Genomic DNA, 26537 nt, shown 5'->3' with positions numbered 1-26537 from the left:
TTAGGGATTTGAGGGTTTCATTAATGAACATCTCTATGTGGCTATCCCTCAGGCAACTTCAAATCAACAATGTCAAACTGCAACTTAATCTGGTGCTTCCTGTCTCAAGCCAGAAACACAGATTTACCATGCACTGTAAAACACTTACTACATGATGGTACCTTTGCTGATGCTGTAGAAACAACTGTGATAAGACAGGGAACCTCTCTTCTCCCCTCTGTATCCCTCTAGACGTTCTCAGCAACTCAATTATCAACATCATACCTATTTCCAAATAACTGTTAACTCATTTTATCCTTTTTATCCTCATTCTACCATATTTCAGTCCCCACCATCTCCTGGCAGGAATATTTAGTCATCACTGAATTGAAGCCTTCAGTCTTCTGCCTCCCATCTTGCCTCCTTCAATTTAAAAGCCTTTAGCACTGGCAGAGTCGGCCTTTCTGGAATCCCAGTTGGCTCAAAACCAACCTTCAAATGCACCAAAAGACAAGTAAGAACAAAAAGAAAACAAACAAGTAAGTTCCTTAGCAAGTACATTAACGTTTCATGGTGTGGCTCTTGATTCATGAGTGCCACCCTTCTCTTGTCCTCTCTGGCATCTGAAACGCTTACAGACCCCTGAAGAAAGTATCTTATCCCACAAAGCCATGCCTTGCACAAAGTACTCCTTTGGAACAAGAACATCTCTTTCTCTCATCCCATTTATTTAGGGACCACTTTCTCATCCTTTAAGGCTCAGCTAAAATATTATCTTCTTTTTAAAGATTTTTGCCTGATCTCCCCAGGCTGATTTTTGTGTTCTTGCCTTTAATCTTTCATTGCACATGTATAAAATCCACTACCAGACAACACTGAGGTTATGTAAAACTTTCCTCATGTGATTGTGTCCTGCAGAAAGGACAAACATCTTCCTTTGTATATTTGTATCACCAGTATATAGCTACATGAGTGTACAGCCCATGTACAAATGTTTGATCAAAGAGCAAATTAATGCATACCCTGAAAAATCTCATGATGACAGGACTTCTTAAAGGACCATTACAGACCATGGATTGATCTTTCTTTTCTCTCTCTCTCTCTCTCTTTTTTTTTTTGAATTTACTGATCCCAGAAGCTTGATTTCAACAGGCAAACCATCTTAGCTACAGGTAAAATCTAAACTTGGATAGGGTCAAACTGTCCTGAGTAGATTCTTTTTTTTTTTTAAGAGTTTATCTATTTTCTTGACAGAAAGAGAGATCACAGATAGGCAGAGAGGGAGGCAGAGAAAGAGGGGGAAGCAGGCTCCCCAATGATCAAAGAGCCCGATGTGGGGCTCGATCCCAGGAACCTGAGATCATGACCTGAGCCAAAGGCAGAGGCTGAACCCACTGAGCCACCCAGGCGCCCCTGTCCTGAGTAGATTTTTATTGAACACTCTCTCACTACCTGACTAACATCTTAGTAAAAGCAAGTCCAACTTGCTTCTCTTCCTTCCCACTCCATACACATAAATAGCCTTCACTATGCCAGCGTCTGGCAAGTGGCAGGATGTGAAAAGTCTAGCTGGTCAGTGAGTTAGTGACTTCAGAAGGCTGTGAACCACTAGAAACTTGAACTTTTGTATTAGTTGAGCAGACAAGCATCTGGCCCCTATGAGTTCTGACCTGGAGCGTTGAATACATACAAATACCTGCTCAAACCACACAAGATGGCTTACAGCTACACAAATAAACTTTACATATAATGTGACAGATAGGGTTTCCTCTGTCATTCTTCCTCCCCCCCTTTCTTTCTCTCTTTCTCTCTCCCCTCCCCCTTAATTTCAGACACTATATGTGTTCTATAGGATGAACGGATTCCAGAAGGCACCCAAAAGCCAGCTATTAAGTGATGATGATCCCAAGTAGTTTCTTATTTTTATGTTTTTTGCTCTTTAAACCTCTTAAATGGTTTGAGCCAATACTGTAGAATTTGGCTCATGGTAGAAATAGCTGTAAGTAATAAAAGCTTCCACTGCGATCAAGGATTTTTGAGGGGTAGGAACTGTGTGCATTAATAGTACTTAATAAATGCTTATTGAAATAACCACCCATTATTCTGGGTGCCTTTTTTTAGCTGAGCCTCTGCACCTAACCAGCCACAGCCCAGATGGTTCAACTTTAATGCACTGTCCACTTAATGAATCTGGATCAATTCCTGATTATACAAGCTTATTTTCAGTGTGTTCAAAAGTACAGAGATCAGTAAGAAATATTGAAAAAAAAAAAATCCTTACAGCTAATAGCTGCCTTTTTTCTTCCTCAATTTTAAGGCATGATTTCAGTATTTTTGTCCTGCCAAGATGTATCCTGCTAAAAAGCAAATGTGATTTACTCTTCTCCATTCTTCATACTAACTGCTTACTTCTTTTGCCTTGAATTTCACCAACTTATTCAGGAAATATATTACCTATATATCTCCTGAGTGCACAGTCCTATTAGTCTCAGTCTACTTAGAAACTGTAGTTTCTTAGCTATATTCATCTGTGTAATGTATTTTAAAAATACTTACATCAGACCATCTGCTCAGTGCTGAGAATGCAAAAAACGAAAGACACAGATCCTCCCTCAAAGAGTTCATCCAAGAGAAGAGCCAGTCCAACAAACAGATAATTATAGCTCTGCCTTATTACACTGTTGTTCCTGCCTTTATGTATCTGGACAGTATATCCAGTCTTTCATGGCACAGAATTCAAAACTGGAAGAACCTCAAATTTTGGGTTTTTTTCTCCATATCCTGATTGCTTAGCCCAAATGCCCTGAAATTTAGCTTATGAATTTCTTAAAATCTGTTGCTGATATTTGAAAACTACTCTTCTCCTTCATGCTTTTAAGCATACTCCTGTATATCTGGTAGAAGGAATGGCAAAGGCTCTGTAAATTCTTATTAATTGACATTGAACTGACACCAAAACCACCTTTACCATTGGCGGAGGCAGCGGCCACTATGGTAACAGCCCCAGCAGCCACAGAAATGCAGAACGGTTGATAATGCCGCTCCAAATCCAAGTTTCAGTAATCCTTCTTAGGCCCAATAGGCACCTAAATATACGTGGCACAATTTAATTAATTCAAATATCAACTAAACAAAATGTTTTGCCAGAACAGTTTTCACTTTCTACATATTTCTATATATGTGCATATGTATACATATCAAATCTCTACTAAAACTAAAAATAAATTTTTATAAAAATTTCCTAAGTATTTTATGCATGACTCTCGACCTGCACTATCAAAAAAAAAAAAAATGTTCCTTATGATAATGACCCTTAAATTGTTTTAGTAAAAACAATGTATGACAGGCCCGTGTCAGAAATAATAGGTTTTCATTGATGGGCAGGAAACCAAGGAAATTATCTGACCCAGAGAGGTATCGATCCTTAAAGCTATCCTTTTACAACATCATTTTGAACAAGAAACCAGTCCCTTCACAGACATGTATTAATATATTCAATTAAACATTTTTAGGAGAGATTTATGATTTGCTATGCAAAGGTGGATTTATTCTGAAGCTAATGCACCTTAAGATTTAGGGCTCTGTACTTATACAAGTCATTCCCAAGATGCACACACTGGGGGGAAGTTGGCACAGCAATGTAATCAGAATTTTGTAAAATATCCAAAAGCTATTTTAAATATATATATATATATATATATATATATATATATTTTATTATGAAGCTTTAGAACCCACAAACTTGTATTTTTCTCCCGGTTATCACTTTTTTTCCAGTGTTAGGTATGCTTTTGAAATGTCAAAGGTCATATCAAAATGTTTAGCTTGAAAATTATTTCCTCGTCAATCCCCATTATACAATCAGGTACACCCACGGTACAAACACAAGCCTGAATATGTGTTAAACGTTACAGTGAAAACTTCATCATTACCTATTCATGTTATAATTATATTAATGGGCAGCTTTAACTCATATTAACGACCACCATTTACTTTATGCCAGGTCGTATCTCTGGACTTAGGGAACCAAAGATTTTGCATGCCAGTGGAGGAGAAACATGTAGTTGCGATGAACACTACAATTATTTATAGCACATTTTAAAGTGAATGTTCAGTATCTTACTATAATATGGTATTTAAAATTTTTGTTGATCTCTTTATGATTACAAATTTTATTTTGCATATTTAAAAGTTAATTTTGTTGTAATCTTTGTTCTGGTTCTTTGTGGAAGAAATAAATCTATTTTTAAAATTTTTTTAGAGGGGCGCCTGGGTGGCTCAGTGGGTTAAAGCCTCTACCTTCGGCTCAGGTCATGATCCCAGGGTCCAGGGATGGAGCCCTGCATTGGGCTCTCTGCTCAGCGGGGAGCCTGCTTCCCCCCTCTCTCTCTGCCTGCCTCTCTACTTGTGATCTCTCTCTCTCTGTCAAATAAATAAACAAAATCTTTTTTAAAAATTAAAAAAAATAAAAATTTTTTAGAGAAAGAAATATAGAGCTTGTGAGCTAGGTAGAGAAAGGCAGAGGGAGAGGGAGAGAGAAAATCTTAAGCTGGTTCCAGTCCAGGGCAGAGGCCAGTGAGGGGCTCGATCTCACGACTCTGAGATCATGACCTGAGATGATCTCAAGAGCCAAATGCTTAAATGACGGAGTCACCATACACCTGAGATATAAAGCTCCTTCTAAATCACAGGACTTCACCATCATAATTTTCAAGTTTCTATAGACAGTATCAATATCAGAATAAAATTAGGTTCTCCATCCATGATATATACAATGAACCCTAAAATTAATGCCACTAGGAAAATGACATATAAGTTCCCCAAACACCATTAGATATTTTCTCATTACGTTTGTCATTTATTCTCCTTCCCCAGGAGTTTGGTTTTTTTTTTTTTACATTTTCTCCTATATATAATATCTACTATATTGGGTACAGTTTTCTTAAAATGCTGGCTAAGAATTTACTGTTGAGTTTTCTACAAATAAGTACTTTAAGTAAAGGAATGTGGTTATTAAATGACCAGATTTTGCCTTAACAATGAGACAATGAATTTCACGCTATCGCTTGAACCAAACATATTTTAATTAAATTGAACTAAAGACAGTATATTATAATCTCTACCAGACCAGCAGCATACCTTAAGGAGATGATCCAGTTTTCATGTTGTTTCTATAGAGAACGATATACGTGTCCCTTTGGTCCAATACAAATAGGTGCATTTTTAAATGACATATATATGACAGATATGCTAATTTTGAATGTACTCAGGGTTTCTCTAATAATTAGTTTCACAAGAGTTAGATGACATACTACATTATTAGATTCAGTCAAATCATAGTCTAAATGGGTTGCTCTGCAATTGAATTGTTGTAATAAATTAGCCAGATTCTAGTTAATCCAAAAGCCATTAATCAAACTGAAGTTGCTGCAAATATCATAAAAGAACACAAATTCAGCTTCCTTACTATCTATTTCTCTGTCTATATACCAAATACCTTGTTCTAGAAGAGACTTATGTGGCTCATAAAGATACTAGATACAATGAGATAGCATAAATGAACAGCAAGGGCAACATAAAATACCAAATGTGCCAAAAAAAAAAAAAAAGGATTAAATAATAAGCAATCAAAAGATGCTATCAAAACTTGATAACAAATTAAGTTCTCAGCATTCCAGAATGTCAAGGACAATCCCCCTAAAGCAGGCACAGAGATGGGTTTCCTAGGACTTATTTTCTCATACTGTAGTTGAACTGCAGGTCATTGTTGTTATACCAAAGAACACTTACCAGGAGCTATACAGCCAGCCAGATAATCCGAGACCCCTTTCTTCTCTGCTATCACATGCTGCTCACTCCGATCAGCCACACTGGCCATTTTTATTTCCTCGAACCTATCAGCCACTCTCAGCTGAGCGTCTCTACCCTTGCTGTTTTCTGTTTGGAATTTACTTTCCTTGGGTGTCCACGGGGTTCATTCTGTATCTTCCCTTGGACTTTGTAAAAGTATTTTTAGTAAAGCTGACCACCCTTTAAAAAAAATAACCTCTCTATTGATCCTCTTCATTGCCATCCCCTTGTGTATTTTTCTCTACATGATTTATCGGTTTCGGCAACACTATTTTTATCTATTTGATTTTCCCTGTGTCCCCTAATAGGTGTGAGCTCCATTGTGCCTTTGGTGTTTTCCTCCATCCACAATTTCAGCTGATGCTACTGTTGCCTTACTCTGCTCAGGATTTCCATCAAAAAGACTGAACTGATAAAATAGGACGACAGACATTTGCAAGCACTCTTGCAATGTCCAAGTCAGTGATCCTCAAGATGTTGTCTTCAGCCCACCAAGGTTCTCCTGAGTGGCCATAAAGAGATGGGTCATAATTTCCATAGAAATTTCTATACCATTAAATTGTCCATAGAAACCTTTTGCACCACTAAAGATTAGTACTATTATCTAAATAAATTTGGTATTTATAAACTAAAGTTAGGATGCGGTTATTATTGATGGATTCTAACTCAGCATTCAGTAAGAAACATGGTTGCCATGAAACAGCACAGTATTTTTGCCAACCTCTTGTGCCATATATGTGCATGCAATTAACTGAAAATCATACCATTTTTCAGAAAGGATCTATACTGTCAGTGATCTTTTGAGCTTTTCAGAATATTCAATTATTGCCACTCATTTCATAACTATCTTACTGTTAATTTATCTTTATCACTATCAATTTACTTTTCCTCTGGTTTATTTACTTGGGGGGATTAGTTGCCTAATAATATTAAACTGTTCACGCATTGTGCTCAAAATAGGACTCGTGCATTTCCTCTTTGCTAGAGTACATACAGTGGACCTTCCATCCACATTTGTGAACTCACCTGCTCACTAAAATGTATTTGTTCTTGGTCATTCATGGACACATGCAGAGCAGCAAAAACATTGAGTCTCCTTGTCCATCCATACTCAACACTATGCCTTCCTGTTTCAGCTCTCATACGGTAAAACGCACTTTTCCAAGTCTATGTAATATCATGTTCATATTTTTATGCTTTTTATTGGCGCTTTTGCTGTTTAAAATACAGCCCCCCCACGCCCCGTGTATTGCTGAAGGGCTTGCTCTCCAGTATTAGCTAGAAGGCTAAGAAGGCTAAGGTGCCTTAGGGAAAAAAAATACTTGTGTTAGTTAAGCTTTGTTAAGGCATGACTTACAATGCCATTGGCCATGTGTTCAATCCTAATAGATCATTGCTCATCCTTCTCTCTCTCTCTCTCTCTCTAGATACCTTTAAACAAAAACACATAAAATTATGTGTTGATGACAGGATGGAAATGTGACCAGAGCCTAATAAGAACCGAATCCTATATTTCCCCCAGGAGCAATGGCTCAGTTTTTCTAATTCAGTGTTCATGGCAATTTTATGGAATATAATTAGCATAAATAATAAGAATTAACTGAACATGCAAAACCACTCATCCAACAGAAAATTCTGTCCAGTTTAAAACTTCTGTTATCCTTAAATTCCATTTCTATCTACCTACTGATAAAAATCAACCAACAGGATAGGAAAAAGGTCCTTTGCCCTATTTAAGAAAGTAGTTCTTCCTCTTAAATGTCAGATATTAAAATGTGGTAGAAGAAGTAGGAAAAGAGGAATAGAGGGAAGAGAGAAAAGGAAGTGGGAAAAGTAAAAGTAAAAAGAGCTTGAACTGCTTATTCTATTTTGTATCTCCTTCCTTCTGAAAGCACCACCTTCTAAAACGTCTGAAAGGCTGACTTGTAAACACAAAATTATTTTTTCTCCGCAAAATCGCTCTAAACTTGTACCAAGAAACCACATTCAAATAGTCCATAAAATGCTTCCAGTAAAAATAGTTATCATATGCACATTTGCATATATTTGCATAAAATTTATATGTATGGTCAGATTATATTAGGCTATTTTAGAGAAAAATTTAAATGTTTCATTAACCTGATTTCTTACCTAAATCAATGTTTCTCTTCTCAGTTATTTTTTATCATCTACTAACTGTCATTGCCGTAAAATTCAGCACATCAGGCAGATATAAGAAAACGAATGGTTGAACAGGGCCAACTGGGGTAAAGGGTACTAAGTAGCACCATCAAATCTGAGGATTCAATGTCAAGTTTCTGATAAAATGTCAGTGGTGTAGCCATGAGACAGAATTAAAGCTTGGCAGATGTTCCATCCAGAACACTGAAAGAGGCTGTCAGTTTTCCCATTCTATCACATCTTAAGCAGTTCTTTGCTTGTACTTTTTTTAGCTCCACCGACTTCCAGAAAGTATTGGTGAGGGCCACTTGTGACCATACTAGTGCAGCTGAGTCAGTATTAGAGGTCTAGGGGAAAGTCCTCATCTTTGCTTCTCTGCCAAAAGGCTGTGCGTAATGGAAAGCAACTAAGGCAGTTAAGGGCATATAATTTAAGGATAAACTCACTTTCAGTTTTAGGTAAGTACAAACCCTGTCCTTTGTTTCCCTGAGAGCAAGAGCCTTCCTAAGGATGAGGCACTGAGGGCACGTTTAAAGAGGTACTCCCACTCAGTCACATGAGTTCTGATGAGCTGAATAAAAACAACAACAACAAAGGATGGCACAAATTCTAGGGAAGCAAATTAAACCAGTTTTCTCTGTGCAGGTCTATGCCAATTCCACGTAATGTGCTATTGAATCAGCCCAGCACTGCTGCTTGATAAAAATACAAACACTTAGCTACGGTAGATCAGCATAAAGTAAATACGAAGGAAAAGTTATTGACTACCTGAAAAATACAGATTAAAATCACTGAATGGCTGCTGACACCTTTCGGTGAGATATAATCAAAAGCAAAACAAACACGAGTAAAGAATTGTTTCTCTAATCAGACATTGCTACGAATCCAGCAAAAGGGACACTTGAATAGTTTTGTGTATGTTTATTTTTACACTCATGTGCCATGTTTTATGTACTTATTTTTAAGTTGAATAATCACTATACTCTGGTGGTGGGCAGGAGCAGGTATGATTTACCAGAATTCTCACATCATATATGGCACGGATAAAGGAAAAAGAAATTACCCTAGGGTATGAGGTCAATCTGCAGTGAAAAGCTTGTGAAGCCAGAATGCTATTCTCTCCACTCAACTAGATGCCTGTATTTGGATGGATAAAACATAAACTTATCCATCTGAATGGATAAACTTGCTCCAGGCTGAGAAGTGTTTCTTTTCACCTATAAGCTAGCCTCACTGCAAACATCATACAATAAGCATCCTATGAGTTTTGGGGAGGGTTTAGCATTCATTTTATCTAGAAACCTTGAGGGTTTTCATGGTCAAATTGTACAGAATTTGCCCTAAACTTCACACAGCTTTCATTCGGATGGAGTGAACAGACATGATTATTTTTGTACTTGAAAAAAATACTTAGCTACAGAAGCATTTCCTCAGCTTTACATTGTGGAAGTCTATTTAAGGACATCCTTCTCCCTTTGAATCACATATTCTTTGGATGATTTTTTTTCAACATCTTGTCTTTCGTTTTTCTGTTTTCTAATTTAAAAAAAGGGGGGGGGTGGGAAATAACCTCTGGCCTTCATTTTCTCTCTGGGTTTTTTTAAAAATTATATACTAGAATACCTGCCTGCCTGAACAGACTCCTTTGCAATAGCAAGTCTAAAAGCTAGCAGTATTTCCCAATATGAATACCGTCTGTCCCACCACTTGCACATTGGTAAACTATCAGAATTGCTAAATTTCTGGTTTCTCTTTATTTATCTAATAACATGAAGGAAAAAAATACCTGTTTAAATAAATATTGAAATTATATCAAGATATTCTCTCAAAGTGTCAGAATTTTACTACTCCAAAAATGTTCTGCAAGCAGCACTAATTCCCAATCGTTAGGCTGGCAATATTTAAAAAGAGTTCCATTTTTGGAACTAAAGTGAATTAGTCAAACTCAGTTTCTGAATTCAAAACTCGATGAGTATAGAATGCGTAAACCCAAGCAATAGGTTTAAGCCAAACTTCAGACAAAGTAAAGATGAATTTCAGACCTAAGGTATACTCTTGGGTGGGTGGGGGGGGGGGACAACCTAGCAGAGATTAACAAGCAATCTCATTTATTTAGTTCTATTAAGCATCACTGTTATTCAGTAGAATCCTAGTGATACTGGAATCTCCTGGCTCCTTGGAAACTCTCAAAACGTCATTAGCTTTCTGGATTTAGAAAGCATTTGGAAATAAAGCAATCCTCTGTGTGTACGTGTGTGTGCTCTGCCCTTTCTACAAGTGTGTGGTTTGAAAAGATGTCTTATGTAATTTTAAATCTGACTTGATCCTGAATGTATAATATTTAAAACAACAGCCAAATCCTGAAAGCATTTTTATGGTACATATCAAAGTATTACTTATTAATAATTATCAAAAAAAAGCATATGTGTTCCAAATTCTGTTCCTACCCTGATATTTTATAAATATAACTAGCAATTATTTTTCCCATCAGAAACAACTTCAAAGTTTAATAATTTATATATTTCAAAGCACTTTAGCAAATGCCGCCCATTGGGGGTTCTGACTCCCTCTACCATCCCCTTATGATAACGTAAAAGAATAAGGACAATGTATGAATCCTGCTGAGGTTTTATCTTTGTTTTCTCCTTAGACTACAGATTGTTCCAAAAAATACATTCTTTAAAAAGTAAACACCAGTCTCAGGTTACTTATAGAAAGTAGAAATTGAAAACAGAATAAAAATATGCATCACTATTATTAACAATAACAGATCATCTTTAATGGATGTTTCTATGCACCATCATGAAGCACTTTACATTTATCTACAACTGTATTGCATGATGCCTATTATGAACCCATGTGAACAGAGATGAAGCTGACAGAAACACTAATTTCTAACTAAATGGTGATGCTGAGATTCACACTCAGATCTTCCTGATTTATGAACCTGAGGTAGGGTTTAACAGTGAGGCTCAACTTCCTCTCCGTGCACTTGCTAAATCTACCAATTCGTTACCATTCATACTAGGTAATATATCTAAACATGACCACGAAACACACAAATGGGGGCATAATTTCCAATTCCCTATGAGAAAATAGAATAAAAACATTTCCATCCTACTTTGTAAAGCCATTATTTTTAGGGTTTAATCTCAGTTATTTTTTTATTCTCTACATGTTTATCAGAAAACTGAAATATTCCTTCTATCTTTAGCACTGACCACTCCAGACAGCTCTAAAGTAACCTATCTCCTACCCTCAACCTCTTTTTTTTCTTTCTTTATTCCTTCTTCTGGGTTTATGGTAGATTTTAAAGCAGGGTCAGGCCATCTTAGGAATTACAGAGATGCCAAAATCCATGACCATGGGTCATCAGGATGGGAGAACGATCATTCAGATCAGGCCTGTCTCTCGGGCCTCACCTCTTTCCAGCAGACTGTATCCTGGAAATGGTCTGAGAATTGGTGGTATCTTTAGGCACTCCCGATGACAACCGTAAGGAAATGGTGCTCACTTGGGTGCAACAGATTCAGTAGCATGAGGAAAATGCCACGTCCTGGCGCCATAGCTATGGGGCGCCTTAACAATCCGATGGGCTGTCTCTCTGCCTGGAATTTATGAAGAAGATTGTTGTAACTCCTAAAACCAAAGAAAAATGCAGAGGCTCCTCAAGGGGAAGGTACAAGAAAGCCAATATGGGCAACCCGTGAGGAAGTTTTCCATGTGCTCTGGAAGGAGAGTTGCTAGGCTCCTCCTTTAACATTTTTCGGAGGAAAACAATATTTGGAGAGATCAATTTTGGCTTTTCTAGATAATATTCAATTTTATGATAGCTTCCTTATATGTATTCACTATTTTATGATCAGATATATTTAATTTCAAGCCCCAAATTTTTGTGTTCTTTTCCTCAAGAGATGATAATAATGCTATAATAATAATACTAACAATGATAAGTAATGTAGCTATGGCTCGTGTTAACAGCAGAATTCATACCGAGGGAAATAAAAATCTCCATTTATCTTGTTTTGAAATGACTGGCTCAGTTATAAATTCGTGAAGTTTAATCCTGACTGTCATATTTTGAGACACTGAGAAACAAGCACAGATAAGTATGAGGAAAATTCTGGATATCATGCCATAAATGAAACGTTTGAGATAAAGTTAATCTTGTCACCATTATTTAAAATGGGGGGGGGTGCAAAATACCTGCCTTCAAATATTTTATTTTTTAATGATTTATTTAGTTATTTGGGAGGGGGAGTTCCACCGGGGGTGGGGGCCGGGGAGGGACAGAGGAAGAGAGAGAATCTGGAGCAGACTCCACACAGAGCACAGAGCTCAATGCAGAGCTCTGTTCCAGGACTTTGAGATCATGACCTGAGCTGAAACCTAGAATCAGATATGTAATGGACTGAGCCACCAGATAACCCACCTTCATATATTTTAAAAGCCACATATAATTTAAGTTCCTAAAAGTTAGAGTTGTCCTGAAACTATCGTTTGTTGTCCTAAAGTTCTTCTCACCACACGTCACAGGCATGTGAGTTTCCGGTGCATCTATAGCTGCCAATCCAGTACATCCGGGAACCACGTTTGTAGTGGACGAGATCTCTTTCTGCATGAACCTCTCTCATTTTCATACTTCATTTTACGCTTTCATATTAATTTTCTTTTTATGCTTGCAACAGCCTTATAAGGTTAACCTTGTTGTTCCTATTTTACAAGTGAATGAATGAGAAAAGCTATTTGCTCAGAGTCACACCACTCTCAAGTGGTACAGCCAGTACTCAACCCCAGTTCACAGACTGAAATGTGTGTTTCTTCCACTATTCCTGCCCCAACTAAAATAGACCTGGGGCCACCTGATCACCCATCATAGATACTGTGTAAGAATTTCCGAATTCAGAAATAGGTTATAGTAAGTGAGCTTTAAACCCCCAAGCAGCTCCAATATTAAAAGTAAGTTTTTTAAAAAAGAATATATTATTTTACTTTTTGATGAAAATATTTGATATTCACATAATATTTAGGCTTCCTGATTAAGGAAACATGTGATTTGCAAAAACAATCTTTGTGGTAATGCATATTTCATAACGAAAATTGCACACAATTTGCTTTTGCTAAATTCCAAGAGTGGTCATTGCTTGAAAAAATAATAAAAAGAGCTATCCTCTGAAGCAGCTTTAACTCCTTCCTCCTCAAAACTTCACTTTCTCCCACACATCCTTCAGCTCCGGGTGGAAAGTTAAAAATGGAGTGCTGTGAAAAACTAGACTTTGTCAGTGTGCCCAGAGTTTACAGAAGAATCAAACTTAAACATAAGCCAGAAGCCACAGAGAGCGTGAGGCGAGTAACACTAAGAAATATATGTATTACACGAGCTTAATAATTGGAATATTAGTTCCCTATGTTTTTCATCATTAATTCCACTGAGAAATCTTAATTAGATCTGAAACAGAATGTCCCACTTCCTTGTGACCCTAACCCTGAGTCCTCATTCATCTGTGTCTATTTCCCGCCATCAACCGGACTCACAGTTCCAACAAATGATCGCATCAATACGAAAAGCGGTCTTGTTTCAGATCATGACACTGCACCACTGCTCTCCCAGATTCACTGAACAGAGCGGTTATGCCACAGGTGAAGGTCTACTTGCAAGTGTTACAATGATCAACCAAAAAGGTTAACTTATCCTTTGCCATAAAGCTTGTATTTTTAATTTCGATGTCAAGCTTTCTCATACCACCCCATCCTTTGATACTCATCTTTGTAGAAAGCACATTTCCAAGGCTGTGTATCTGCCATACAATTCAAGGGCCTTTATTTTAGATGTGGCTCTCTATCTCTCTGCAGACTCCACGCATGCCCAGCACGACGAATAAGCTTTCTCCATGTGACGGTCCTCACCGCCTTCCTTAGCAATCACTTTTAACTGTTGGTAACTTCCCTTTCCTTATATATAAATACATTGAATCCCAATGACAAACTCACCAGTATCTGCTTTTCCTGAATAAGCAAAATTAGTTAGCAGCCTAAATTCGGCTCTGTTATGATTCAGTTGAGAAAATTATATAAACTCTGTCAAGGAGAGAGTGGGTGTGAGATACAGAACTGAGTTTCTCAAATATGTTATGAAAAAGAAAATGCTGACTTTTATTTCTTCATTTCAAACCAAGTGCAGCATGTGTAATCTTTTACTCTCCACACACATTCTGCTCCAATGTGGACACTTAAATGACTCACAAATCAGAAAAATCTAATTTAAGTAGGGTTTGACTAATTTCACTAGTGATCATCACAAATCTTTCAAACTCACATCTGTTGAGCATTATGTCTGTGTTGTCCAAATCTTGATTGTGTGTTTTCAGTTAAATACCTTAAAACATGTCAGCATTTTAACTAAGAAGATAAGTAAATATTCTAAGGGAAGCATTCTTATCAGATAATTGCACACTGTTTACACACAAAACTTGCGGGGATGATGTTAATCATTTTGGTTCTTGTAATTACCATTCCGGTAACACAGCCCCATCTTGAGAAATTAGTCTTCTGCATTTATCTTAGAGAAGGCAAGGATTCTAACTTGACTAGGAACGTAGATGGCCTCGCTGTACGATCTTGTTGCTTTACTCCACCCCAACACACACACATCTTTGGGGGCTCTCTATCTCTGTCTCCTTAGCTCTTCTGCTGGTGTAGTAACAGCTCTAAAGATAACTCCCAGGCTTTGGCCTGAGAAGACCCAAGGTTGGCTGAGTCCAACATGAGCATTTTCCTGGCCATTCCTTTTCTCTACATTCTACTTATGGGGATGTGTTCAGACCATGCCTTACACTGAAATAGTAAGGCATGAGATGCATATCTAGCTCCAGGCCTACCTAAATGTTCCATGGGCCCACTGCAGCTCAATGCAGGGTGGGGCCAGCTAGTCACAAAGCTCCTTTATCTCTTTCACACCCTCTTTGGGATGGGCTACTGGTCATCCCACTTGTTGAAAGGTATTTTTTCAGTTCAAACTCCTTAAGTATATTGCATATTTCATATACCAAAGATGAGAATTTTGAAAAGATGACAGTTTTTAAAAAATGGAATGAAAGTCCTAAATACTTTCTTTCCAGACTCTCAATAATTTCTTCTTTTTGCACACCCTATTCCGAACATTTCAGTTCTACAGTTCATTTTTAATATTTTTGTGTCCTGGCTAAATACCATTAATCTCTGCATTATTACCTCTGCTTATTATTCTGACCATATTCAGTTTCAAGACTTGTTACATTTTAGTAAGTAGTATGAAATGATTTGAGAGCCCTGTAAAGGTATTTGTTCTTTCTTGAATACATGCCGTTTTAAAGACAAAGGTTTCAAAAACTATGTTAAAAGAGCTCGGCAGTAACACAATGGAATCTGATACTTCCCAAGAAAACAAACTATTTTTGCAGCCCTAAAACACCTTATTAACATTTTTCCAGAAATTTACTTCTCAGAATTGATATAAGCATCCATATTTGCTTTCTCACTCTTCTGAATTATAGCTCTCATGATTGTTCCCTTACTCTACTTATTTTACTTCCAAATGTATCAATAACCTAATTTCTAATAAGAGAACAGCTCCTTTCTAACTCTGAAGATTGAATCAGTATTGACCATGAAACAGAAATTTTAAAGCCTCTAAAAGGGATCATTAGGAGAAATTGTCATTACTAAATCTTTTCAAACACTAAATATAATTCTATTCATTGTTTAGACTTCAGCTCTCCTGTGACTATATTAAAATGTATGACATTCGATTGCACTCTCTTGAGCTACTTTTACATTAGCGAACTGAGTACCTATTATTTTCTAAAACAATGTTTATGTACAATTATAAGGTTTAAGTATTTGTGGCACAACTTCCAGTGTAAAATGGTTCATTATATTTTGTAAACAATGGAGGAAAAGTTCTTGTCATTCTAGATCAGTAAACATCTTCTTGGAATCCTGGACTGCAGAGAATATTATCGCTTGGTTCAAAAAAAACAAAAATCAATTTCCTTGAAACATACTAAATTGATGTGCTTTGGAGAAATAAGATCAATTACTACATAAAATTATGGACATTCCCTGACAGTATTATAGATTTAAATCTGGCCCACGTTTTAGATGAATCCACTCCCTCATCACTAAAAATGGACAACGGACCATCAGCCAAGAAGCCCCCCTCAAATGAATGGTAGTATTTATTTCAATTCATATTGACAGTTTAGCTAATTTTATGCCTCCTTCAAGATTTCAAAACTTTCATATGTATTTTCAGCAGAAGAATCTAGCAGACAGCACCTTAACCAAGCAACCAAAGTCAGCATCCCTACTAATGAGTATATCAACATCTGCACCTCCTGACAGAATGCACTGAGAAGTGCGCCGCATCCCTTCTGTGGCATCCTTGGCAAAACTACATCACCTAAAATGTCTCCATTAGGAGGAAACATGAAACTCAGCCAGATTGTAAAATTTGCTACCAAATGGTCGAGAATGACAAGGAAAGACTGAAGAGCTATCCCAGACTGGAAAAGACTAAGGAGACAAGATAAATGGAAGATGTGATACTGGGTAGGCTCCTATCGCAAAAATAATTTATTGTAACTATTGGAATATGTTGAATATTATTTGTTGGTAATAAATAGTATTACACCAAAGCTCATTTCCCAGTTTAAATAGCAGGTGTCATCATGTAACAATACCAGCCTTTGGGGAAGCTGGGTTTGGAAATAGTACTCAGCAATGTTTTGGAAGTCTGAATTATTGTAAAATAAAATGTCTTAAATGTTTACCTACTTGATCTCCATGTTACAGTGTAAGGAGAAAATTTTATTATGCTTTAGAGCATTGCTCAAAATGAGAAACTTGTAAGTAGAACCTAGGGTTTCTGTTTACTGGTCCATCTACTACATAAAATTTCCCCCAACATAATTTTAAAAGACTCTGTACTACTTTCAAAGAAAGTGATTTTTTTTTTTTTTGCTTTGATTTGAAGATTGTATAAAAGGATTATGAAATCACAGAGGTAAACCAGGTATCTTCATGCAACCATTTGTTCATGGACCCATGAATTAGCTCCTCGGGCTTGCCCACCTCCACGCCTGTAGACAATTTGCTACTTTCCAATGTCATCTAGTTACCTGCTTGGCTCATCAAAAAGATTAAATTTTATGAAGGGGAAGAGGTGTTTTGTTTTGTTAAACCCTCCTACCTAGCACAATACCTATCATAGAAGAGGTCCTTGATAAGTATTTGGAAAAGAAAACAGAGAGAGAGAAAGAAGAGAGAGAACTCAAGACAGCTTTCCAGCATGCCAAAGAGAACTGGGGAGATAAAACATTAAGCGTATTTATACAAACTACCCTTTCTCTCTGCTGATCATAATCACTAGGACAGATAATCAATATAAATCATGCAAAATGATTAGGATGAAATTTCTTCCAATATAGTTCTTATCTATATATGCTTGAACCAGCAAACGCTGGTGACCGTCCTGCTATTTATCTAGTTCTGTCATTTATCTTGGTGAGTTACAGAGACTGCTGCAATTTCTGCAACTCCATAGCAATGAGCTCTGCTTATAAAGCTTGTCAAACAATTACAGCACACTTACTACAGAAAGGCCCGATATCATCCTTTTAGGTTATCTCCTGTCTTTTGCACTTTAAAAACACAGCATGTGTCCAATGTGAAAACACAATGATATACAAGGAACACTACTGTAATATTTGCTTCTCCCACCACCAAATGTAGGACAAGTACAATATGTACATATGTACAAACAAAAACACGTGTCAAAGATGGCAGCATTTTTAAATGCCTTTGATCAACATAATCAGAAAATTGAGGGCTAATCTATACTATCTAGTTTGACTGTAATTAGGTTGATAACTGTAAGCTCGCCCTCCTCCATCTTAAGCACTGTAGTCTCACCTGATAAAGCCTTGGGTAATTACAACCTTCATTCCTAACCTAAGATAACTTTGAAGAGAAAATGAGCAATATTAAACTGAATTAACAGTAGTTTTTTTCATTTTAGCGTCAAAATCTGACATGTGTTAGTCCCATCTCAGTTTAAAGGAAATAAAGACAGACTCCGAATTATTGATTTCATATGAAGGAAATGCACTTAATACTTTATAGTTATGCTGGAGTATTATAAGAACTAAAAATAACTGCCAAAAGAGTATTTCTAAAAATCTAAACTTATTTGTATCCCATAGAGCCAATCCATGTGCAAATGTTTGTTGAAGCCACAAGGGTTCCACATTTCCATCAGTAAAGAAAAAAAAGAATAAGGGTTTTCCGAATTCACTCTGGTTATAAAAATAGTATAAAAATGGGTTTTCCATATAAACAGAAGGAAAACTATTTGCTTTCTTCTCAGACTGGAGCCAACTTTAAGTAATCTAAGTATTTGTAGGATACCTTTGCCTTTTTCCCCTCCCAAATCTACAAAATAGAAATATTACCATGATGAAAATGCTCCTCCCTAAGGAATTAATATTTGTGATTATTTTCTTTTTGTGTATTTAATATAAATATGCTCAGCTAAGGAATCTAATTCAGAACTCAATTTTTAAAGACAACCAATTTTCAAGTTGAAAATTTCTGGGGGTACCTGGGTGGCTCAGTGGGTCCAGCGTCTGCCTTCAGCTCAGGTCATGATCCCAGGGTTCTGGGATCAGGTCCCATATTGGGCTCCCTGCTTAGTGGGGAGCCTGCTTCTCCCTTTCTCTTTGCCCCTCCCCCTATTTGTGTTCTTTCTCCCTTTCTCTACCTCTCATAAATAAATAAAATCCCTTTTTAAAAAAAGGAGAAAATTTCTGGAACACTGAGCATAGCTTCAGTTATTAGGAGACAGAGAATGTCTTGGTAGGAGATATTGCCGAGATGTAATTAAATGCACCGGAAATGCTCACCAACACTTTCCAGCAAGCTTAAACATTTTATTTTTTTTTTTCCATCAAGCTTAGATTTAAAGCAAAATGAATCCCACACTGCATTTCTATATATTTGATTTCAACTGGGGTAGCAGGTATAAATTCTCCCTGAATGAGGAGGGAAGAAAGGGGAGTAGCAGAAAAGGCAAGAGTGATGTTAACTGCTAGAGAAGCAGACCGCGGAAGAGGCAGGAAGCACACATTTCAGTGAAAGTAACAGCCCAGAGCGCAGGGATCAGCTGGCAGCCCATTATGGTAGGAGAGATGAAAAACACTTAATACCTGGTACAGAGGCCCTGTGGTTCTTTAGACAATTTTTTTTTCTTTTTTTTTTGTCAGATGGTTAGGGAACGTTAAGTGAGAAATGCCAACGTGAGGAAAAGACTAATCTAGAAAAGCGCATTGTGATGCCATGAGATGGCTAGAAGCTGCTACTTCCTGTGGACTTCAAATGGCCAGCTCAGGAGGCATTAAGTCATAAAGGGAAAAGCAAGGACTCTCCGCCTCATTCTCCCTGTAAAAGGACAAGAAAACAGGCATGGTGGTAATTAAGAAATACTCTTAGGGAATGGTGCACTATTACTCTTTAAAACGGTACTCTGCATGGCGTGCTGACTATAGTTGATAATCTTCTATAGCCTGTCTGAAAACTCCCAAGGGAAGAGACCTTAAAAAGTCCTCGTCGCAAGAAAAAATAACACGTAAAAATCTGAGTGTAAGGTGACAGACGAGGACTAGGCTTACTGCAGCGAACATTTCGCCATATATACAAACACTGAACCATTATGTTGTACGCCTAACACTAATACAATGTTACATATCCATCATGCCTCAATTTAAACGAAAAATGTTCTGCCACAGCAATGTCTAGTGATTATTTCCTTAAGTGTATATGTTTCGATTCAGCAGTTTATTAGCTGATATCGTAAGAATAAGGTAGGATGCTCATGATAAATGTCAGATTCTAACATAACCCAGAAGTGCATACCATGAAGGTCTCTTGGTGAGGGTTCTAGAAGACTTCCTGGTCCCCTTCTACAGACTGTTCTGCTTTGATCTTGACTTACTATGTTAGACAAACCTAGTAAACTGGCTAAAATAATAAGGGCACAGCATCTTCTGGCCTCATTATCTCCAACACCCTAAAGACCATATTTTATTTACTGTACCATCATTTAACTGATCTTTTTGCCCACCAGCTCTCCAAATTGAAAGGTCTTTAAAATTGCAGGTGTCATTTCTCTTACATTAGAATTCAAGATAGAATCATCTGCTTCCTAATCATATTTTTGCCATAGTCTAATCATCTACAGATAAAAACATGCTATATTTCTAAGCACAGTCAGCGCAGACCATTCTCCTAAGTAACTACAATAAGTTTAAATACTACTTAGTACAAAAAATAATGCTGTTTGCACCTGAAGGATCACAAACACAACACAGGACATATAACACAACAGATCGTCCATATGCGGTCATCTTATAAACATGTAGTAAAGGAGAAAAACAGAATGTCTAGGTTAAATGAATGCATGTTATGAATATTTTGATCTCATCTATTCTCAGAAAGAGACTTGAATTATGGGTATCATTGTTCCCATTCTACAGATGAGGAAACGAAATTTTAGTAATATTTCATAATTAAACCCAAATTCCACAACTAGTAGGAAGCGGTAGAATCCACAATGAGATTGCAGTTCATTTCACATACACTGTAATATCCATTACGTGATCAAATTAAGCTCTCAAGTTTACCAAGGACATTATATATGTTTTCCAAATTAAATGACTGGATTTTGTCAGGAAGACGAGGAGCCCAGCCATCTAATTAGTACAGGTTTAAATACCTATCTGTAAAAAGTAATGATTTTTTTCCATGAACATCTGCCTCTCCATTTTCCCACACCTTCATCTAAAACTTTTTTTTCTTTTTCTAGGTCTTGCGAACACTTTAAAAAAGGAAAATACATTTATTCTACAGAACCCAAGTGACTGAAAATGAACTGAGGTCAAAGTCATTACTGTAACTATTTATTCAGACCGCCAACCTACGGAGAATCATTTCATCATCTCATAAAGACAATCTAAAGTATTCAAGTTCTCTGCCAGCTCCTTCCAAGCAAATGTGAATTGCTCCTTTGAAGCCTTTTGTGTCTATAAATTCCCTCTCCATCTCAAATTATTTTACTGTCCTTTTTCGGACTTGTATGTTTTTGTCTATCAAGGCGTTGTTTTTTGTTTTGTTTCGTTTTTAACCTATTTACCATCTTGGACATTCTTTTACTGTGAATGACAGTATTGAACTCCCAATATACAGCCTGCCAAGAGATAAGCACAAACTTGTTTCCTGTCACATAAAATCTACAAAGCGATGGTCTCTAATCGAAAGGAAAGCACAGAGTATCTCTTTTACTAATCAAGAAACCACACAATTTCTCTTAGAAAAATAACAACAGCATGGCCCGGTAACTTTATAAGCATTTGGAATTTAAGTCACCTAGGGATATGCATTTTTGTAATTCTAAATGGCCTTAGAGGGATTGTTTCAGTATAAGCATTCTCAATTATGATGCGAAAACTTTAAAATTTAAAATAAGGGTGTTTTTCAAATTTTAAATTATGGTTATTTCAAAATGCCAACGTCATTCGGGCAACTCCATTTAAAACTAAATTAACGGGAATATTCCAGTGGCCTTTAGAAAATTTTACACTCCCATAAAAGTGTGATCTCACCTAATAACTACCGACTCTATGAATTCATTGAATATTATATACCTATCTACTGAAAAAAAAAAGTTTGATGACACTGTTAAATATGTATTAAAAATGAATGAAATTGAGGGCCAGATTCCTAGTTAATAACACTGTGTAATGATTATTGCTCTCACTTTGTTGACAAGAAAATGAATGAGAGAGATTGAGGGAGCACTGCACAGAAATGCACAGTCTGTGTGATGGTACTATTGATAAAGGTACAATGGCTATAAAAAATATACACACAAAAACCTTTGTGTACTTACATATCCTCTCTTGGGGCAGAAAATGCTATCACTGGGCCACAAAAACATCGTAATCCACACCCTAGAAACTCTACTGGTTCACGTCCCCTTTGTTTATAATACAGCATCAGTCAGTATTTATAAACTATAGGAACATCAAAGGAATATAATAATAAAGATTACTTTGACTTCTGTAGATACCCATCAACAAAAACAGATTTTTCACTCTTCCTTAAAATGTATTCAAATGAAACAATGACCCATGGAATAAACAGCAAAGATTCTTCAGGCATTCAAAGTGGAAAATTTATTCATGGATAAATGCACCAGTTTGTTGTGTTTCATTTTATCAGGAAGAGACGCATAACACTGACCAAGGGAAGTGGAGAAAGGCAGAGAGAGATCTTGTGGGCACATGCTACTTAGAAACTCTTTACCAGTACTCGGTGCCAAACTGAGAAATTTGGGGAAAATCTTTACATAATCAAACCTGAAGTAGATTAAAGACTGGGAACACGATAGGAGGATGGTAGGGCCATGCCCTTTCAAAAGACCCTTCAGTGCAGAAAGCACTTGAGTGGAAATCCCCCGCCCAAATATTCAGACAGAAAGAAGCTGTGAAAGGAAAAAAAAAAAAAATTCCAATTGGCCCCCAAACACGCACCACCAACTGCCCACTTTTTGTCAGATATCAGTTAGAAACTGACTTCTGTTACCGTTCATTTTTAACCAAAAGGAAAATCTGAAAACAACAACAACAACAACAAAAAACAAAAAACGGATCCATCAAAACAAGACCAAGACCACCACTAAGAAAAGCGGGTCAGAATTGCTCATAACTGAGGGACGATAGTCTCGATAATTTCACTTTGCAGTCTTTGAGTTGCAAGTATCAGAAAAGGATAAGTAAGCATAAAGTTAGTATGTGCATCATTTAAATAATACTCCCCCCCCCAAAAAAATAAAGAAGCTAAAAGATCAACTGCCTAGACATACCCACTACTCTTCATTTTAGTGAGTATTCTCGTTCTAATTTTGAAAATAAAAGTTTTACTAATTTGCCACAATCATGGTAAACGAAGCATCTGTAGACTCCTCCTCTCTTTCTAGAAATAAACATCACTCCCTAAGTTATGGCTTCAATGTATGGAGAGCAATCTGGACTATAATTTCAGACTGGTTAGTGCCAAAACCTTCACGAACTGTTTCACAGGAGTAATCGTTATGTTCTCCCCAAAGCAAAAACAGCAGTTCTCCAGCCAACCACAAACATTCACAATCATCATTTGTGACTTTGAAAGGCCAAATGCCCTACCTTTCCTACATAGAGAGGGTCTGAACCCATGTACTCCTCCAGCACAAAGAACTGATTCCACACCCAGCTGCGCTTGGTTCGGGACCTCCCTGATTGGAAATAGGGCTTTGATCCGGACCTGGAGAGCTCTGCTTGACTCATCCCAGAGAAACACAGGAAAAGCGCTATTAGCTGCAGAAAATGGCAAAACTCCACTTTGCCCAACTTCATCTTTTTTTTTTCTTTCTTTTTCCTGTGTAAGAAAAAAACCTTGACAAGAGAAAAGGCACAGTTCCAGTTGGCTTAGGAGCTCTTGCCTCCGGCAGGGTGTCAGCTGGGAGTCCAGAGATAATAATTTGCAGAGTGTTCGATTGTGAGGGGTCACCACTGCTGAATAACCTTCGCCAAAGAATGGTGTAATAGGTACCTAGCAGAACAAAAAGAAGAGCTAGCGTCAGCAACCAAAACGCATCGTAACTTTTAACTTTCCTTTACGAACTTACTATTGACTTTCCCAAGATATCATGATTTGCATAATCATTAAATTATTAATTACAAACTTATACATTTACAAGAACTGTTGCCACATGTATAGATCACGAATACTGCTGGGGCAGAATTATCCTCGTTCCATAACACAATCTTCAAACTTTGTGTTTCTTCTAGGCATTCTATTTGAACATATGGTTTACTTAATACAAATGGAGTGACATCAGTTAAAAAATCATTTTAATGCTAGCCTTTATTATTTTTTCCTTTATATTACAGTCAGTTGCATTCATTGGTATTAGAATATGAAAGCAAAGCAGCTCAAAGCAGGGATTTAACCAAATGGGAAGGACATATGCTGGTTTAAATCTCTTCTGTGAAACTGTAAAGAGAAATAAAGAAGTATGAGGTGATTCAAAACCGGTTGATTGATTCTGAGTCACAGAACACCAGCTGTTTTGATGTGTTCTGATTTGATTGTGATCAGCTGCAAAGCTCAGTAGTTTCCATTTTCCACCCTTCAAACCTATTGTCATGTCTCCTCTGTAGCATGCTGTTAGGTCACACTCTGGCTCAAACACCTATTGAACGTCTTACAGTATGGCTTGTGCATAGTAGGGCCTCCTTCCCTACGGATATGGAATTGAATAGATCACTAGAGAGGTTTGAACACTCAACCGTATTTGTGAGCCCCGTTCACTCCGAGTGTGCACCCAGCATGCCTCAACAGCAGCATGAAAACAAAACAACTTTTATTCTAAAGTCTACATATTCCAGTACAGAATTGTTTATGCAAGAGACTTAAAACCAGTTACAAAACAAACTTCCAAAATACCCCAAGACACAGAGGAATAAGAACTTATTGCAAAAATCTCCTTGAGATCACTATGCTGTACTTTGGTTTATAAATTCATTTGACAGTAACTAAATCAACAATAGGATAATTAAGGTGAAAGTTCACATTTGCTCTTTTTGGGGGGTAGTGGTGGCAAAATACAGTTTTAAGGACATGAAGCCAAAAGATAGTTCCCTATCAAAGCAGCGAATAAACTGTCTTTATATTATTAGCTTTCTCATCTTCCTACCTGTCTCTCCTGTAACATGAGTGTCTGTGACTCATTAGATAATTTCCGACAGTAAAGTTGCTTATGGAAAATGCCTTATCGAATAGAAGAAAATTGAAATGTATTAAACATGTTAAAATAGTCGACACAACTGTTAAAAAACAGGTTGCACTGATTTTGAGCTCTGTTCAAATGAACATATACATGTTAAAAATATCCCTATCAAGTTCTGAAATTCCAGGAGGCATTCCAGAATAATCCAATGTGCAGCTGATTGATATATGTTGAGAACCACCAGAACAGTAAACTGTTATTGGAGCATATTACTGCAGTCTGTGCAATGAACCCCTTCTTCTAAAATCCAAATCTCTTATCTAAGCATCTAAAATGAATTTGGTCCATTTGGAAATCACTCTGGAAGGATTAGTTGTTCTAAGACTTAGAATCATAAACAAGGAGTAACTTGGGGTCATATCTTTGTGTTCCAAAGCAGGCCCCTCCATTAGGTTGAAAGCTAACTGCAGGCAGGTCTGAGCTAACCCACCGGAGAAGTGAGTTAAAGAAGTTAAAGGCAAGTAGGTGCTTAGACTGAGCAACAGAGGGTAGGACGGACTCGTCTATAATGAGCTAGGAGTCATGGCCAGGAGCTTACAGTGAGTGGCCTTTGTAGGAATGTCTGACAGCATGCTGAGGGCCAAGATCATGGGTTCCCTTCATGTCAGTGGCAAATCACATTCCCAGGGGATCGAGAGGGATGACTTAGAGTTCTGGAATGTCTAGCATGTGAGAGCTGTGGCCGAAGAACATTTCAGTTTCACGGTTCTACTTCCTCCAAAGAGAATGTGTTTTCTCATAAAAACAAGTAAATATATACTTTGGTCCCTAAGACAATTTTTTTTTAATGCGTTATAGTTATATTAGTTGATCTACTTTATGGTTCAGGTGAACTTGGTAACATTGTTACACGATGAAATGCATCCAACTTCTAAGAAACAAAGTAACAAATGATATTCTGGAATTCAAAATTTGGGGAGTTACCTAAATTATACACCAGGAAAAACTGTAGGCACCTGCATCAGGTAAAGATTCAAACGCTGACTCTGTCCTGTCTTAGCTATGCATTCGTGGACACGTGACTTAAATTCTAATATAAGTTCCAGAGATGAAGCCTTAACCTCTAACTTACAAAACAAAGATGATAATAATTGTATCTACTTTGTAGGATTAAATAAGCAAATCATGAAAAATTAAGGATGATGCCTGACACAATTAAAAGCCCTAAATTTTTTTTAAAAAGATGATGGGGCTATTATCATGATATTTTCTAGTTATCTTAGTTTGTGATGTTTTCATTTTAAAGTTACTTACAGGAAAACGTTTTAGACAGCTCTTGCACTGAATGAAAACATTCTTGGTAGTTCCAGTCTCAGTGTCAGAGAACTATATGGATCATGAATCCAAAATCTTAGATGAATATAAACAATGGCACCAAATTATTAAAAAAAAAAAAAAAAGAATGTAGGAAAAGACATTTCCTAAACGCATGTCTTCTGTGATTTTTTAATAAAAATATTATTGATTTATTTGATAGAGAGAGAGACATCAAGAGAGGGAACACAAGCAGGAGTGGGAGAGGGAGAAGCAGGCTCCCTGCTGAGCAGAGAGCCCGATGTGGGGCTCGATGCCAGGACCCTGGGATCATGACCCGAGCTGAAGGTAGACACTTAATGACTGAGCCACC

The 26537-nt window shown here is 37.1% G+C and overlaps 1 protein-coding gene across 3 annotated transcripts in view; it reads right to left on the bottom strand.

The window, feature by feature from the left end:
• Positions 1–26537, bottom strand: part of CDH7 (cadherin 7) — a 124306-nt gene that overhangs the window by 87738 nt on the left and 10031 nt on the right. For all 3 annotated transcript variants that reach the window (XM_046024025.1, XM_046024024.1, XM_046024026.1), the window contains exon 2: positions 23265–23670. In XM_046024025.1, the coding sequence (XP_045879981.1) occupies positions 23265–23474 (210 nt within the window). In that variant the 5' untranslated portion in view covers positions 23475–23670. The remainder of the gene's footprint in view (positions 1–23264; positions 23671–26537) is intronic.

This window comes from Meles meles, chromosome 12 (genome assembly GCF_922984935.1).
Source record: "Meles meles chromosome 12, mMelMel3.1 paternal haplotype, whole genome shotgun sequence".
Taxonomy (NCBI): Eukaryota; Metazoa; Chordata; class Mammalia; order Carnivora; family Mustelidae; genus Meles; species Meles meles.
This window is presented reverse-complemented; position numbering and strand designations above follow the sequence as displayed.